Genomic DNA, 17,708 nt, shown 5'->3' with positions numbered 1-17,708 from the left:
TGTGAGAGAGTTAGAGCTCTCATTCACCACTGGCATGGTCGGCAGGCGAGCCTCTAGTAAAGCCTCTGGGTTGTAACCCAGCTCACTAAAGTCTGCCAGTAAAAGCATGCTTTGCCTTGTCAGGCGAGAGAGACGTATGCAGGCCCACAGCTGGACTTTACATCAAGCTGCACCGTCATTACCCAAAACTGTGAAAAACAAACCCCAGACACTCACTGTGCGTGTGTGTGTGTGCGTGCGCGAGCGTTAATGCACACGTGTGTGGACGACGTGGACACGCGCGCACGTGTGTGTGTGTGTGTGTGTGTGTGTGTGTTGCAGATGTGAGCTTAAGTCGACCTCTTTCCCATGCTGACAGAGCTTCACAATTTGCTGGGGTCCCTCCCTCTAATTAGCTTAAAGGCGATCTGTGCACTTGCGTGCATGCGTGCGCACGTGTGTGTGTGTGTGTGTGTATGTGTGTGTGTTTGTGTGTGCTTACAGTCCCCCAGCGATATAAATAACAGCAGGATAGGAAATGAACTCTGTCCACAGGGCCATGGTGGCTGGCAGATACCAAAATACACACAAGCCACTCTTACTAGTATAGCGGCGTCCATACGTTTTTAGAACTGGAAAGTACCCACCAGTCCAGACCAATAGCTGGTTACCTGGGGTTAAGTGTCTGCTACAGATTACACAAAGTGGAGGAGATACTGTAGACAAACAATGACTCACTACAGTATGTGAGTGAGTGTGTCCACTGGTAAGTGAGTCAGTCGATATGATGACTAAAAATATTAGCAGCACTCGTTGCCTTGTGTTTCTGAAAGGGGCGTACAGTAGAGGGTATGCACATGGCAAATCCAGTGGCAAAGGGAGTTTAACGTTGTGTAAAGCTCTCTGAAGTAAGTCAGAGAGGCTTATTGTCGGTATCAGCCAGGGTGTGGGAGTCTATCCCCGTTTCAATGCGCTAGACCGCTCTGGGAGATGGATCGCTGAGGTGGAGCGCAACACCTACCATCAGCTCCCAGTACTTATACCGCACTACTTCAACAGTTTTTTGTGTTTTTCCCTTCTTTGCACTACACTATTATTTAAAATGGAAATATTATACTTTTGGCTTCACTACATTTCTAGGACTCTAAATATATGATTAATTGACCACTTAAAGTAAGCCTTACCGAGCCATGGGGCCCATAGGGCTTATCTCCAGCTTATCTCCTGTTTCTGTAGCGCTTGATTATAAGTACACCCCCTGGACATGATGTACAGGTACACCCCCTGGACATGATGTACAAGTACACACCCTGGACATGACGTACAGTACAAGTACACCCCATGGACATGATGCTAGTACTGTATGTCACAGGGACTTACCCCAATCCAACCCTTGATGCTGAGTGCCAAGCAGGGAGCCATTGGGGTCTTTGGTATGACCCGGCCAGGGGTCAAACCCCGAACCTCCCAGTCTCAGGGCGGACACTCTAACCACAAGGACACTGATTTGGTCAAAACAAATGACCACTTAAGCCCCATTTCAAATATAGTGAAGATAGCCGAGCTTGTAGATCTACTATTTTCCCGCCAGAACTGTAGAAACCATAGGGTTAAATTAGTACCCTAGCCTGCCAGAACTGTAGAAACCATAGGGTTAAATTAGTACCCTAGCCTGCCAGAACTGTAGAAACCATAGGGTTAAATTAGTACCCTAGCCTGCCAGAACCGCAGAAACCATAGGGTTAAATTAGTACCCTAGCCTGCCAGAACCGCAGAAACCATAGGGTTAAATTAGTACCCTAGCCTGCCAGAACGCTTTCCAGGGTTCACATTCTTTAATCCATGTTTTAATCCGATCAAATCATTAGCTACCGTTCGTTAGCACAACACTCAAAGTGGGACAGCGGCCGCGGCCATTTTGAAGATGCGAGCACATCCACTTGCAGCCCACATTCTATGGGCTGCATTCAAAGCCCTCTATCTCAGAAACGGCGCAATGAATGTCGTTTCTGGTGACAAGGTTTTTCAACGGCCTGTAGCAGGCACCGTGATACTCGCGGGATTTTTCACCACCGACCGAGATAGAGCAACAACCGGTCAAGACAGCGCACACAGCATTTTGTCACTGTAACGTGCGGTTGCGGACATTTGGCTCTTCAAAGTAAGCGTTACGCGCGATAAAACCGTGGCAATACGCCATCGCGGGATTAATTAACGCTGGTGGGAATTGGGTTAACCAATCTGTGCCGGGAACGTCAGGTTACGTTTTAAGCAGCAGGTACTACCTTTAACAAGACGTAAAGTTATTATTTTTTAATCTGACGTGCACACGATGTGCACATGGATGCGCCCACGGTTATTTATTCTTTCATTTGTCCCTCATCTCTGGAACCTGCACAGCGTTTCTATTGTAACAGGTGGCATGGATTGTGTATAATAATAATAATAATAATAAATCCCAAATCTATTTGATGTCACTGTTACACTGCACTGATGTACTTGACTTGAGTAATATGTCTCGTTAATAATAATAGTAATACAATATTATTATTATTATTATTATTATTATTATATATATTTAAAGGTATATTCAGTGATTTCACTCAAAAAACCTTAGGTTTCGTTTTTGGCTGTGGGACCCAGCCTTTCGTCCAATCAGGATAGAGAGTCAAAAACGAAACCTAAGGTTTTTTGACCCCCAGGGGTTAACTGGGGACAGGGAGGAACTCCTTATATGGCCAGCACACTCTATAGTAGGGAGGATTATCACAACAAAACAAAAAAATAAGTGATATTTGAATTAAGTGAAATCACTGAATATACCTTTAAATATATATTTAAATATATTTAAATATTTAAATATATTTAAATATTTAAATATAGTATTTAAAGTATGAGGTATAAATTTGCAGCAGCCTTGTGTTCACACAACAGAAAGACTGGGTAATACCGACATTATGTATCTTTCAGCACCTTTCACTGCTTCGTCTCAGCCTGCGTCCATTTATATGGCTGATCTAATCTAACAGCATTCTATTTCTCTCCGTTTTGTGCTGGTTCTGGACAACCGGCTATACGACGGACTCGACACTGGGCACTACACACTCCCTGTGGCTAACGGTTTTACGAGTTACGTGGATTAAACACGTACGTACCGTACGTATGTGTACGTACATATTAGGGCATTCACTTCTAGTCGTTTTTACTAGTTGACTAGTTGCCTAGTTTACTAGTCGACTAGTTGTTTAACTACCTATGTAAAAAAAAAAAAAACTTGTACTGTGTACATTGGTGACTATAACTATAATCTACCTGATCTTGAAGCCTACAGAATAAAACTAAAAACTAAAAAAACAACAAGGTCGACTAGTGGAATTACTAGTCAACTAGTACACTAGTCGACTAGTTTCTTAATGCCCTAGTACATATACATACAGAGACTTGGTGCATTTATAGATACGTAGATGTTATATTATCATTCAAATCTTTGAATTGTTTTGCCAATTATTTGGGGGCCCCACTTTGCAATACCCACCAGTGGGGGGCCCGGTTGGGCCCACAGGTTGAGGACCATAACCCGCTCCAAGTCCAAACTATTCTCTCTCTCTCTCTCTCTCTCTGACGGTTAAATGTAAACGTTGCTTTAACTGGCATGGCTGGTGCACAGAGGGGAACGCTGGAGGAAGCCATGGACGGGGGGGAGGGGGGGGGGGGGGTTTATGAGGCCAGATGGATCAAACAGACCGCCTCAGAGAAACACACACGTCCGTGGGCGCGCGCCTGCACACACGCACACAGACACACACACACACACACACACACACACACACACACACACACACACACACACACACACACACACACACACACACTCTCTCTCTCTGAATTGATAATCTCTAGAGGAACTGGCTAATAAATCCAAAGCTCTCATTTGAGAATGAGAGAGAAAATGAGAAAAAAGAAAAAAAAAAGAGAGAAAGGGGAATCGTCCCCCAATGCCTGACACTCTTTATACCTTTGTAGCTTTTCTTCTGTCTTTTTTTTTTTCTTCCCCAAGTCAAGTTTTGGTTTGTCTGAGAAGAGGGATAAGCTTAGTCTGCAGAAAACGGACGAGGGAGGGAAGGAGAGAAAAGAGAAGGGGAGAAGGAGATGACAGACAGACAGCAGCGCAACACATGACACAAACACCACATGGGGAATAGGGGATTAACGGAGTGATGGAGAGAGATGTACTGTACACTACTGTACACTATATAATAGACGGGAGGTGGGAGTGAGAGAGAGGTAGCAGTTGGGTGGGAGTGTTTGTTATGTAAGGGGGCTGGGCCGGGCAGAGCAGGCCAAACAGAGACAGAGTCCTGAATATGAACAGTGAAATCATCAGGGTTGGTTGGATTAACTGGAGAGTTAAGAGTGGAGCTGCATGTTGTTGAGCGGAGTCCCGCTGGGCTCTATACCAGTATCTTTTCTGTTTTTGCTCTACGTTCAATATATTCGTTACAAAATAGCTGATCCACAAGTTTGGCGACCCGTTTAATCCACAGCTTATAGGTCGGCAAAATATTCTGTGAAGGCTTTACCCAGAATACGGACGCTGGGGTTGACCAAACCAAAAACATATCAAAACTGACATTTTGAACCAATAAACAGACTTAACCTTATCCATGTCGGTTAATTGAAAAATTGAGAATCTGTGTTTTATATATCAACGAATTGACATGAAAAAGTGTATTTTGTATGATCGGCTAAATCTTCTTAACCACGTAAGCTGTGCATTATACTTTTTTTTTTTTTTTTTTTTTAAGATATTTTTTTGCGGCTTACGCCTTTTTATTGATTTTTGAAGGGACAGACAGTAGGCTGACAGGAAACGGGAGAGAGATGGGGGGATGACATGCAGTAAAGGCCGTGTCGGGTCCGGGAGTCGAACCCGCGGCACACTGCGACTGGATTACCAGTCCGGTGCCCAGACCGTTACGCTACGGCCTGGGCCAGCATTATACTTTGTTATACAATGGTGGCATACAAAACTGTGAAAATAGCCGATCTACAAGCTCACAATGAGAGCTTTCTTCTTTCACAATTTCTTTGAATCATCGACATTCATTAATCGTATAATTGAGGCAAACGTTTGAAACAATCATGATATTGATATATCGACCCAGCCCTAGCTCACGAGTGCAGCTCTGCGAGGGTAAACATGTAACCAAATGAACCCGTTTGCACACTCTCCGAGTCAAACTAAGACTGAAGATTTGTATAGCGTACACTACAGGCTTGTTTCGAGGAGGAACCCCAACCGTTTCCACTGTCAAAACCCAGAGCATGTGCTCAGCACATGGTCAACCAAACACTAACAACTCCCCCCTCCTCCACTCCCTCTTCCTCCTCCTCCCCCCCTTCTGTTTTCCCTTGTCTTTCTTTCTCTCTCTTCCCTCTTGTTTCTTTCTTTCTTTTCTTTTTCGCTCCTTCCCTCGCTCTCTCTGTCTCTCTATATACATATCTCCTCCTCGAAGTGGGTCATAGGCACAATCACACCATCTGTCAGGGAGCGAGAGCTCGCCTAGGGTTTCACATTCTTCCACTGTGTGTGCAGAGACCCCCACCAGTCCAAGCACATGTGCACCGTACAGAGCGCACACACGCACGCACACACACACACACACACACACACACACACACACACACACACACACACACACACACACACACACACACACACACACACACACACACACACACACACACACACACACACACACACACACACACAGTGGGGGGCTTCTCTGAACTGCCCACAGACATGTAGCCAAAACTTCTGTCAACAATCAGTCAGAAATGGAGAGCAGAGGGGAGACAGCCTCTCCAACAAACGCTGGTGTGGTTTGCTCAGACCTATGCTACGATTCAAAGGCGGGCGGGCGGGGGGAAGTTCTCCATAGCAGTTGGTAGAGGAGCAGCGGTTTGTGTGGATGGCGAGAAGGGAAAACTCGCCGAGCGAATGACTGTAGTCAGCGAGTCGACTGACTTTGGCCTTTCCCCTAGAGAACAGTATCCTCGACTCCTCCTCGACGTTTGCTGATGACAGCAACCCATTTCCCACTGACAGTAAAAATGTGATTCATATCCCAAAACCGCTAAGACCTTTGATAAATAACCGTCGGATCTACTGCGCTTTGAAAAGATTCGAAGAGTCAATACGCGCGTTGCCATGAATTAATTCCAAATAATCTAGTCAAAACTTTGCAAGCACTTACATGTGGTCGCTTTGTTTTAAAGTCCTTATGTTACATAAATAGTTTAGTATGTTATATGACTCTATTTTCTTTACCCACCATTGAGAAGACCAGTCAGGGATCCACACAGACAGACGAGGACATCCAGAAAGGCTCCTCTCGTCACCACACAGCTGTTCTGTCTGAAAGGCAGGAAAAAATATATAAGAATATATATAGGGAAAAAAAGGGGCAGGAAATTAATAACGAATGACTTTTTCTTTTTGTAACCATCTCTTCGATGTGTTAGTTAATGCAGGGGTTCTCAACCCGTGGGTCGCGACCCCTCGGGGGGGGCGGGGTCGCCAATTTTTTTTTTTTTTTTTTTTTCTTTTTTGCAACTGAATGGCTGGAAAATGGAAATGAAGAGTTTATATATAGTACACATAGTACATGCATCCACCTTCCCTAATGATTATATCTGGTTTCAGTATATATTTATGGTGTATTAGATTGTCTCCATTATTAAGGTTATAGAGGGTATGCGCATGCATAAAGTGAATGGCAAATCGAGTGGCAAAATGTCAGGAAAAGTGAGTTTAACATTGTTTAATGTCGTATAATGCAACTAGATATGACTTTTCTGTTTGGATGTATGGGCTGTCAAGTAAAGGCCAGAAAGTAGTTTTTAGCCACTCAGTAGGCGTTCCTGCATAACTTCCTGGTTTGATGATGATGTCACGCGCATACCCTCTATTGTAGCAGTCCATTTATATTGGGGGTCGGGAGGGGGCTGGGTGGGGGTCGGGAGGGGGCTGGGTGGGGGTCGGGAGGGGGCTGGGTGGGGGTCGGGAGGGGGCTGGGTGGGGGTCGGGAGGGGGCTGGGTGGGGGTCGGGAGGGGGCTGGGTGGGGGTCCCTGAGACATTGCCAAAGCATTTCCGGGGGACCCCGGCCAAAAACGTTGAGAACCGCTGAGTTAGTGTATATCATTGCTGTCAGGGAGAAACCTTGTATGTCCAAAAACAGTCACAGTCACACGCTCTAGTAGTTTCTATTGGTTTAAATATGAAAAGTTTGAAAGTTTTGAAATGGAGATGGAAAAGGTTTCTGCCCGGCCACCGGAATCCGTCATATGGACCATCTCCCCCTACATATAATTTAACAGGAGCTAAACCACATGATAGGTTCAAGTGATAACATTCCTGCCAGAACTGGTTCCCATACTGTAGTCACCGGTTTGATTCCAGCCTCGGCCAAGGTCACAGACAAGAGATAAGATTTCCCTCACAGGCGAGGTTTATATCTCGATCCAATGAAGCACTAGGTCATTACATATCTCCTTCTCAATGGCTCCTTTGCTTGTTAGGCTCATTGGATTAGGTGCATTATTTCTGTGGTCGCTCAGATTGACGTCATTCCAAACACACTGGTTAAGGGTTTGTCATAAATGCGATTAAACCGGCGATCGCGATGGTTTGTGACTTTTCTAAACTGGTGAGAGCAGACGTCGACGCTTAAGTGCTTCGCACGACAACGCTGAAGAGGAATGCTACTGTTTATGTATATTTTATATTCTAGGGAAATGAATGCGCTATACTTCGTCATTCTAGTGTCACACAAAAGTAGCAAAAATAGCCGATCTACAAGCTCACAATGCAACAGGTTTAACCCATTTTGACCTGAGATCAGATTCAAAAAATGTCTTCTACATCCTGACAGTTTTCTGAAAAAGCTATGTTTCTATGTCAATTTCTATGTCAGATTCTTTTTAAATAGCAGACCTACAAGCTCGTAGCGCGGCACCGAGTGCCGCGCTACGAGCTTGTAGATCTGCTATTTTTCAATAGCTAAAGCATAACATAATGCTAACACCAAAAGGGGTTCCCGCCCAAAATGGGTTGTAATTAACAAAAGCCTGTGACTAAATAATAACTATATTGATCTACTGGAACACATTCTCTTCATTCCATTCCCTAAAGGTTCTGAAGACATACTGAGGTCTCCATCGAACAGCAAAGATGGCAGTTCTGTTTCACCCAGCATCAATTTGGGAGGAGACATGAAAGATGCCAAAGAGCTAAAGAGAAGGGGCGATGGGGGGCATCTGACACAGGCCATAAGAGGAATATGAAGCCACTACCCATGGAGGTTGCAATTACAGTAGCTTTGTGCCCATGTGGTACAAGCACAACGTGGTTGAACCAGCAGGCAACCCAGGGATCTCAGGTTAACTGTATCTGTGTTTCTGCACACTGCAGTGCAGCCGTGACACCTGGCTTTGACCTCAGGCTCAACAAAGGTCTACCTAATTAATTCAGACGATGTATCATTTGGGAATGTGTACAATTCTGATCATTTGGAAGTCTGAACATCCACAATTTATGTATACTCCTGAATATGTAGAAATCACCAGATTATGTTTGTACACTTCCGATTATGTCAAAGATGAAGTTCAAGATTAGAAACGATGCACGTCTGTTTGATCTAACCACAACATGAACAACACTTTTTATATAAATAAAAAAGCTCTAAGACGTGTGTTCACATCCAAGGGGACTATACGGTTGGATTAGAAAGGACGTGTGTACGTACACATCCTATACCTACGGTCATGATGAAATGGTAAAATATTGCAATTCAATTCAAGTGAGATTTGTGTTTTGTTATTGTATATTTAGTTGTAATTATGGTTAAAACATTGAGAGCTTCTGCTCTGCAGACAGTGCATGCTATGTTGTGGGGTAGCTGTGGAAAGCCTGATCCGGTCTAAAGCCCGCCATGGACAGAGACTTCTCTGTCTGTCTGTCTGTCTACATGCCTCTCTCTTTTGGGGGACAGTGGGTACCCAGAAATTACACCAAAATACCCCCAATTCTTATGGCCGCACAGCCGAGGGGGGGGGCCCTGAACTTTTGTCTAGCCCAGGAGCCCCTACCACTGTAAATCCGGCACTGGTCGAAGATGATGGTTCTGTGTTCTGTGTTATACACAGTACTAGCCATTACCCGTTTTGAGACGGGTGCAGTACCGGGGGGTACTGCGCCCTGGGTGCGTTTTCGCTATTTAAATTCACTAATAAATTCATTATTAATCATTAATGTGTCAAATCGAAAAAAGGGCTTCGTTAAGACCTCCATATTATTATGGTCAATGCCTGTGTGAAAAGCGAGCGATTGGTGCAGGCGGTGAGGAGATATGGCGGTGTTTCTGACACACACACACACACACACAGACAGACACACAGACAGACAGACACACAGACAGACATTGACTGAATTATAGTATGATGATGATGATGATATGAATGTGTTGTAGGAAAACCGAGTGAACGACGTTATCGGGCGACTCATGAGACTCGACATACTTTTGCAAATGTAATGAATTTGCCTTCACACCGATCGACAAGACTTTCTGCATCCAATTGAAAAAGCATGAATTCTGGACAGGAAAGATCAGAAAAACAGCAACAGTCTATCTTTCTAGAAACAAATATTGAACTTTTCTTTTAGCAACATCACATCTCCGTGTTTGTGTGCGTACGATGGCACGGCCGTGTGACATCGTTGCGTCCGTGTGTGTGTGTGTGTGTATGTGTGTGTGTAAACATGCATACACGCCGCCCGCCTTCACGTCTGTGCCATTAGACAGGCGACCTGTGTGGGCACGGGAGCTGCACGTATGTATATGTGTATGTTCACACAAGCGTGTCACTAGCGTCGCCACGAAAGGCCAGAAGCGTGTGTGTGTCGAGAGAACAAGGGAGGTAGTGTGTGAGGTTGACGTCACATTTTCATCACTCAGATATTAACCCATTTTGGACTGAGGTTGCTAAAAAAAAAGGCTTCTAAATCCTAACATTTTTCTGAAAAACCCCATGTTTCTATGTCAGTGGTGCTCAACCTTTTTCATGTCAAGGACCCCCAGAATTATCTCTATTGGGCCACGGACCCCCCATCTCAAAATATGTAGTTCCAGGGACCCCCCGGAAGCCAATATTTTAGTTAAAAATGTTCGCTCTGAAATATATATTCAAAGATTTGCGACACATTTTCACGACTTTTCAAAAAAAGCAGACCTACAAGCTCATAGCGCGCCATATTTTTCAATAGCTAAAGTAGAACAGAATGCTTAAAACACTAAAAGGGGTTCCCGCCCGAAATGGGTTAATAACACACACACACACACACACACACACACACACACACACACACACACACACACACACACACACACACACACACACACACACACACACACACACACACACACACACACACACACACACACACACACACACACACACTCCCATAATTGTACACATTTGCATGCACACATGCATTTACACACGCGTTCTCACGCACACGCTGATGAAGCATGGGAAGAGGCCTTCGGGAGAGAGCGTGCAGTTTAAGTGAGAACAGATTTGCTCAGGGATGAGTCCTCTCGACCTGGCTCACTAGTGTTTATGTGCACGAGCTCGTGCACATGTGAGGCAACACTATAAAACGCTATAAAACGAGGCCCCGAGAAGTTTAACCCATTCTGGGCGGGAACCCCTTTTGGTGTTAGCATTATGCTAACACCAAATAGCTTTAGCTATTGAAAAATAGCAGATCTACAAGCTCATAGCTTGTAGGTCTGCTATTTTTGAAAAGTCGTGAAAATGTGCCTCAAATCTTTCTTTCTTTCTGAACATTTTAACTCAAATCTTTGCTTCTGTGGAGGTCCCTGGAACGCCATATTTTCAGATGGGGGGGGGTGGAGGCATATTTCATAAAATTTTTGGGGTCCTTGACATGAAATATTGAGCACCACTGATACGGAAACACGAGGTATTTCAGAAAACTGTCAGACTTTTGAAGACATTTCTTTTTAAATTTCGACCTCAGTACAAAATGGTTTAAGTCATCAGATCCCCGTCCAAACATCACACTGGAGAGGGGGTTCTAGCTGGGTTGGTATAGGCCCCGCATACCGCCGCGGGCCAAAGTCAACTCACAGTCAGCTATGTGAGGCGCAGGCCGCCATCTTTACTTATACGCGCTGACTCACTCCCCAGAGCCGGGGGAGGAAAAGTCCACAATGACAAAACCCTCCGACTGAGTCACAGCATGGACAAACAATGCATTCCATCTGTTTTTTGTTTTGTTTTTTGTTTTTTTGTAAAGCGGCTGTATCCAAATTATACTGGTGTTTTTTGGGGAGAGAAGTGTTCTCCTTCTCCCCCCCCTCTCTCGGGACAAAGACCCCCCCCCCCCCCCCTGACCTGCGCTGTGTCCTCGGCTCTGTGCGACAGGCTGAGCGGCACGGCCGGGATCAAACGGACAGACGCCGTGCTCTGCTCCAGTGAGCAAGAATTCACCCCGTCATTTTAATAACGACTCATCGGTGTAGCCAAGCGGAGCTAGCTGGGACAGGGAGTGGGAGGGGAGGGGGGGGCTGGGGTGGCGTGCAAACCTCCACAGCCCCGGTGCGTTATCTAGCCGTGTGCCTGGACAAGGGAAAGCGCGGAAAACCTGCGGCTGACCTCCGCCCAGCGGGGAGGAGGGGGCCATTGGAGTAATCTCTGCCTCATCTCGGGGCCTTGGAGCATGGGGGGGACGGGGCAGGAGGTGGGTGGGGGGTCCGGGGGTGTAACAGCGGGCGGTCTCTTTGAAATGGAAGCCCGTACGGAGGCCGCGGAGCGGACGTTGGACAGGGAGGGGACGGACGGAGAGACAAGAGGGGCTATTCTTCTGGCGAGCGAGGTTGGAAGAGAAGGAGGGATGCTTATCTCTGTTTCTGTGCAAGGTCAGTGTCTTAGAGAGTGTGTGTGTGTGTGCACGCTTGTGTGTACAGTATGTGTGTGTGTACACGTGTGTGTGTGTGTGTGTGTGTCTAGGATTACTTAGAGGCGAGCCACATGCGCTGGCGGAGGGCCTCGCTGATGCCACTTCCTGCTGGCAGGGGTCTGTGAGAGTCTGTCTGGTAGGAACGCAGCAGGAACAACACCTGTACACACACGCACGCACGCACACACACACACACACACACACACAAACAGTGACACACACACACACACACACACACACACACACACACACAGTTAGAATAGTATTAAAATGCACATTTATTTTGGATAACATGATTAGGAGAACGTAATTGTTTTTCTTTTGGTTTTATTTGGTTATAGTTTCACCGAGTAAGATGCTAAACCGTAGCTGCCCCCTCTGCTCTGTGATGCTCCTGCAGAAACGTGCCCCCATGTACATAAACACACATCAAGTTCCAAACAACACACTGTTTGGGGCTAGACGCATCACTGGGGACAAAATGTCACTGAGCTGCTCTCTGTAGCGCAGCAGCAGGTGGACTGAGAGTGTTGAGAGGCCAGAGGACACTGGCTGGCTGGCTGGCTGGGGTGTGTATATTCTGGGCCTCGGGTAAGTATACTCTTTAAGCCGGGACCACGGCCACAGGCCAGGAGGAAGCCATTCATTACACCGTACGGGGAAGGCAACGTGGGGAAAAACCAGCCCGACCACGTAGCACCAACCCTGGCCACCGAGTCCTGGCCTACCCCCTTCTCTCTCTCTCTCTCTCTCTCTCCTGCAGAGCATCCACGCCCAAGGCAACACCCACTAGGCTCACACAAACAGCATCCACACCCCTGTGTCCCGCTTTCTCGCTCGCTGCTTCCCTTCTCTGTCTCTCTCTCTCTCTGTCTCTCTCTCTCTCTCTCCATCCCTCCCCCCCCCCAACCTCCTCCTCCCATCTCCCTCGCAGTGTGCCGGGGCTGGGAAGTCCCAGGCAGGCAGGCTCAGCCGGCTCGATCCAGTCCGGCACACAGGGAGAGGGACCAGAATATTTATAGAAAAAGCGCTGCCTCCCCGTTTCCTCCTACTTCCAAAAAGACAGAGAGAGTATAACGGAGCTACACCCCATGTGGGAGGAGGAGATGGGCCAGGATGGGACTGTAGCACTCAAATGAATGAGGAGAAGATGAGATCCCCAGCACGGAGAGACTATGCATTTCCACCCAATCACGCTTTATGACTTTTCCATGACTGTGCCATGGGATTCAGTCGTTTCCATGAGCGTATATCCCAGCCAGCCGCTCACATCTCTCCATGATTTGAATCTGCCTTGTGTTTAATCTGGACAGCTGTAGCTATGGATGTCGTGTGATTATTCTTCCTTTACTGGTAATTAGGTAATGCAGCCATGCATTGGCAAGCAACTCATTGGTTTAAAAAATAAAAATAAAAAGAATCACACCTGTGTGAACCGAGCGGTGCAGGCTGCACAACACCGCAGGGGGGAGGGGGGGGGGCAGCGAGGGCAGCATTTATATCACCCCGATGATGTCTTCTTACGTTGTCATTTACTACCCTAAACAAACATTAAAGTTCATAGACTTGGCTGGCAAGAATTTACATCATAATTCACCCTAAACAAACACCAGACTTGGCAGGCGACAGGGAGTTTATAATTAGCCTCTAAACAAACATTAAAAGTCCATTAGACTTGGCTGCCACATGACGTAATTTCAGAAAGCCCATGTGTTGGGAGGGCCTCGAAAAGCGGATTTTGGAGGAAAAAAAGAAACTAACAAAAAAATCTATAACAAAAAGTAAGATACACATCATGAGGGACATTCATATACATTTAGAAATACTTTCAGAACATTTCCAATTCAGAGCATTCTGACCATTTATAATTCAGAGAATTAAAGAAAAGCACACAGGTACTGTATACAGTATAAGTATTTCTTTGGGGCGTCGAGTGGGTAGATAGGCCGCTGCAGGAATTTGAAGGTCGCTGGTTCACCCGCGTGTCCCTGAGCAAGGCACTTATGCCCCAACAGACCCCTCTCCAAACTGCCCCCCGACGATGACCTTCTGAGTAGCCATGAGTTGGATAAAGCTCACCTAGCAGGATCAAACAAAGGCCTGCCTTATGTATCGCCGCATGCGGCCATTTGAGGTCAAAACCCTTCTTCAGCATGAAATTTACAGCCCCTATAAATTGAGTTTTATCATCCGTGCAAATAAATAATACTTTGTGTGCAGAGCTTTCAGCGAGCCTTATTCCATAACCGTCCAGCACTGCGATACTATAACCAACATGGGGCAGCGCAGCGGTGTTGAAGGCGACTGGCCATCAGCTCTGTGGGGGGAGAGAACGCGCTTTGGCGAGGCTAGTGTGCTAAATACAAAACAAATCAAAAGCTATTTGTACGTCTCGCCGTCCGCTGAGGCGTTTAACTGCCTGTGTTGTGTGCGCGCCGTAACGAGTGTCGCTCCCTTTTGGGGCCTGGTAAAAATAGTGGTGGTGGATATGAGGGCCCTGCAGACTCTGTTATCAGGCTGCCCTGCCGTTCCTCCCACTGCCGCAACCACACACTGACCACACGTTGCAGCACGCACGCGCACACACACACATGTACAGTACACGCTTGTGCACGTACACACATCCGTGTAAAGTGCAAGCGTGCCGCGCACACACATGAAGCAAAGCGCAAAATGTAGACATAGTGTAGACGACGTGTATGTGTGCGTGCCGTGCACACACACGAGCAGACCATAGAAGTACAAAAACTAAGCATACGTAAACTAAGCATAAGTGCACGGAAATAAAACGGTCAATAAAATAAAATCTCACTCAGAAACACATAATTTGGTATTCGCACATGACCATTGAGTCTAACTGCGGAAGTATAGTCGACGTGGGCTAAAAGAAATACCCATTAAAAGAGCAACGCGACACTAAACACACAGATAGGCTCTCACTCTCGATACAGACGGAGTCTGTCAGAAAGCCATTCCCACTGACATGAAAGACATTTGCCCGTATTTGTAATTTTTCATAAAACAGTTAAACTGAACTGCACCCCAAGGAATTGTTTGTTATTCCCATTATGTCCTGAGGGGGAGATATTTATATTGGCACTAAGGAGCATAACTAGTATGTTCATGTGCGTGTGTAGAGACATGTGACATTCGTTAAATGACAACATGCAAAACTTGCACAAAGCCAACATACATACATAAAATGCCAGCGTGCTTAACTGGTGACCGTACTTTTAGATATGAAATAGTTTATATTATCCCATACTCTGCCTATATATTTGCCCTGGCTAATAAGGGTGATATGTTTGCGTCGACAGGCTGCCAAGCTTCTGAAGTGATAATACAGCAGCCGCCTTTATGATCTAATAATGGTTATGTAATCAATAATGACTGGCAGGCTTTCATCTTTTTTATAATTCAAATGTTTTTTTTGTTTTTTTTCCCCTCAATAACCAACTTCAAGTGTGAGATTGAAGACACTTTTGTGGGGTATATGTTCTTTGAAGAATAACGTCATCCAGCCTAGCACATTAATAGTTAGCCTTAAGGCAGGTTAATCCAATCCATAAGTTTTATTTAAAATGGTGTTTCTCTTAATAAGCTTCGAGGTGGGCCCTAAACACAACCCTCCCAATAGTCCAGCATTTCCCAACAGCAGATTTAAGCAAATGTACCGGTACGGTACAGTACATGAGGGATTACACTAAAAGGTAACCTGCCAGATTTGAGCGCCATGAATCCTTTTGCAGTAGTCAAGACACCTGACGCTCCCTCTGGGATTAATAAAGCCTACGTACGTTATCTCATCTCATAACCAGCCCTGCCTCTGAGAGTCAGGCCCACGCATTCTTCTGCTCAGATGAGCTGGGAGTCAAATCGCTGGCCGAGGCAGTAGATTGTAAGGGCAGATAAACGAGAAGGGATCACTGGAGTGAGATTGAAAAAAAACAAGCGCAGCATGGCAGATAGAACGGAGGTAGAGTGAGGAGAGAAGTAAAGGAGAGATGGGCAACATAATAAGGGGAAATTAGCTAAATGTGTGGCAAATCTGCAAAACAAATGCTTACCACTAACTTTCTTCACAGATGTGTTCATAAAGGTGTCTACAATCACAGACACATTTGTTCCAACCCAACTCCCTTGGGAAACTTTGTGACAGCTGCTGAAAGTTGGGGTACCATTGAACAACCAATATAAGGCAACATTTTCCAAATTTCATTATACATTATGTGAAAAACTATGTCAAACTAGGGGTTTTTCATGATTCTGAATCCATTGCAAGCATTAGTGTTGCACAAAAAACACTCCTTCGCCTAAAATTGACCATATAGCCGTCATCACAAATGTGATGAGGTCAGCACATTTGTGGCTATGGCCGAATTTAGCCCAAGGAGTGTTTTTGTGCAATAATAATGCTTGGAATGGATTCAGCATCATGAAAACCCCCTAGTTTGACATGTCACATGCTACTTAAAGTATAATGAAATTTGGAATTCTTTGCCTTATATTGGTTGTTCAATGGTACCCCAACTTTCAGCAGCTGTCACAAAGTTTCCCAAGGGAGTTGGGTTGGAACAAATGTATATGTTATAGTAGCCACCTTTATGAACACATTTGTGAAGAAAGCTAGTGGTAAGCATTTTTTTTGCCACACATTTTGCTAATATTCTCTAACTAACAAAGACAGAGGGAAGAATTGGTCCACTGCACACCGAGCGCATTTTTCAGATTATTTTGCAGCGTTTCTCCATCGGTTTTCCGAAAAATGCGTTGAGTGTGCAACCACCTTCACGGGTTCCATTTTTACAAATCTCACAGCTGAATCTTTCTCCTAAGTATCGCCACCCCCTTTTCTCTGTGTTAATGGAGCTCTGAGGGCTCAATTAAAACGGAGGGTTTTTACTGTGTACAGGCAAGTCCACTGGCTCTTCCTTGGCCCCGTTTAGCCTCTGTTGGGGAAATACGCAGGGGATTACTTCCATCGAATTAGCCCCTGAAAAAACACCACAAGGACTGGGTTCTCATTCTTTTGGCCCGCACCGCGCATTGTTGGGCCGGTGGCGGGGCCGGTGGCGCGTGTCGAGAGGAGTCCGACGTCGGGTCAGGTTAGTGCCGCTCCGTCAGGCGGTGCTTGTTAGGGCCCGGTTCGGGTTGTGTCAACAGTGTTTCAGGGCTTTTTGCCTTTGCTCCCGGGTGTGTTGTTCTCAAACATGACGGTCCATGGCTGAGACGGTTGGGTGCATACGGCTCATTGGCATTGTGTCCCGAGGACCGCTGTGTACTTTGACTATGTGAAAACAGCAGATCTACAAGCTCACAGTGAACCAAGTATACATATATCGATATATATATATATATATATATATATATATATATATATATATATCGAGTTTAGCTGCCCAGAGCCAAAGTACACTTGCTCTCTCTTCCTGCCTCTGTCTGTGTGGACTGGAACCTTGTACACCGATAACCAAACCATGATAAGTGCAACACTAATAACTGTAATTCAATAGTAGCCTTGAACGTCAGATTGTGTTGCCATTCTTGTCACGGTCCACAACGTTAACAGATTCAGTTCAAGAGTGTATCTGACCTATTTTGAGAACCGCCAGCCTGATCAATCGGAGTTATGAAGTACTGAATATAATGAGATAATGTTGTTAAAGATTAAAAACAAACATA

The 17,708-nt window shown here is 45.7% G+C and overlaps 1 protein-coding gene across 2 annotated transcripts in view; it reads right to left on the bottom strand.

Moving 5' to 3' along the window:
* Positions 1–17,708, bottom strand: part of thada (THADA armadillo repeat containing) — a 135,125-nt gene that overhangs the window by 40,888 nt on the left and 76,529 nt on the right. For both annotated transcript variants that reach the window (XM_083775633.1, XM_083775632.1), the window contains 2 exons: positions 12,083–12,186; positions 6,315–6,397 (listed from right to left, as the gene is read on the bottom strand). In XM_083775633.1, the coding sequence (XP_083631759.1) occupies positions 6,315–6,397; positions 12,083–12,186 (187 nt within the window). The remainder of the gene's footprint in view (positions 1–6,314; positions 6,398–12,082; positions 12,187–17,708) is intronic.

Source organism: Protomyctophum parallelum (assembly GCF_964188405.1).
Source record: "Protomyctophum parallelum genome assembly, chromosome: 10".
NCBI lineage: Eukaryota > Metazoa > Chordata > Actinopteri > Myctophiformes > Myctophidae > Protomyctophum > Protomyctophum parallelum.
This window is presented reverse-complemented; position numbering and strand designations above follow the sequence as displayed.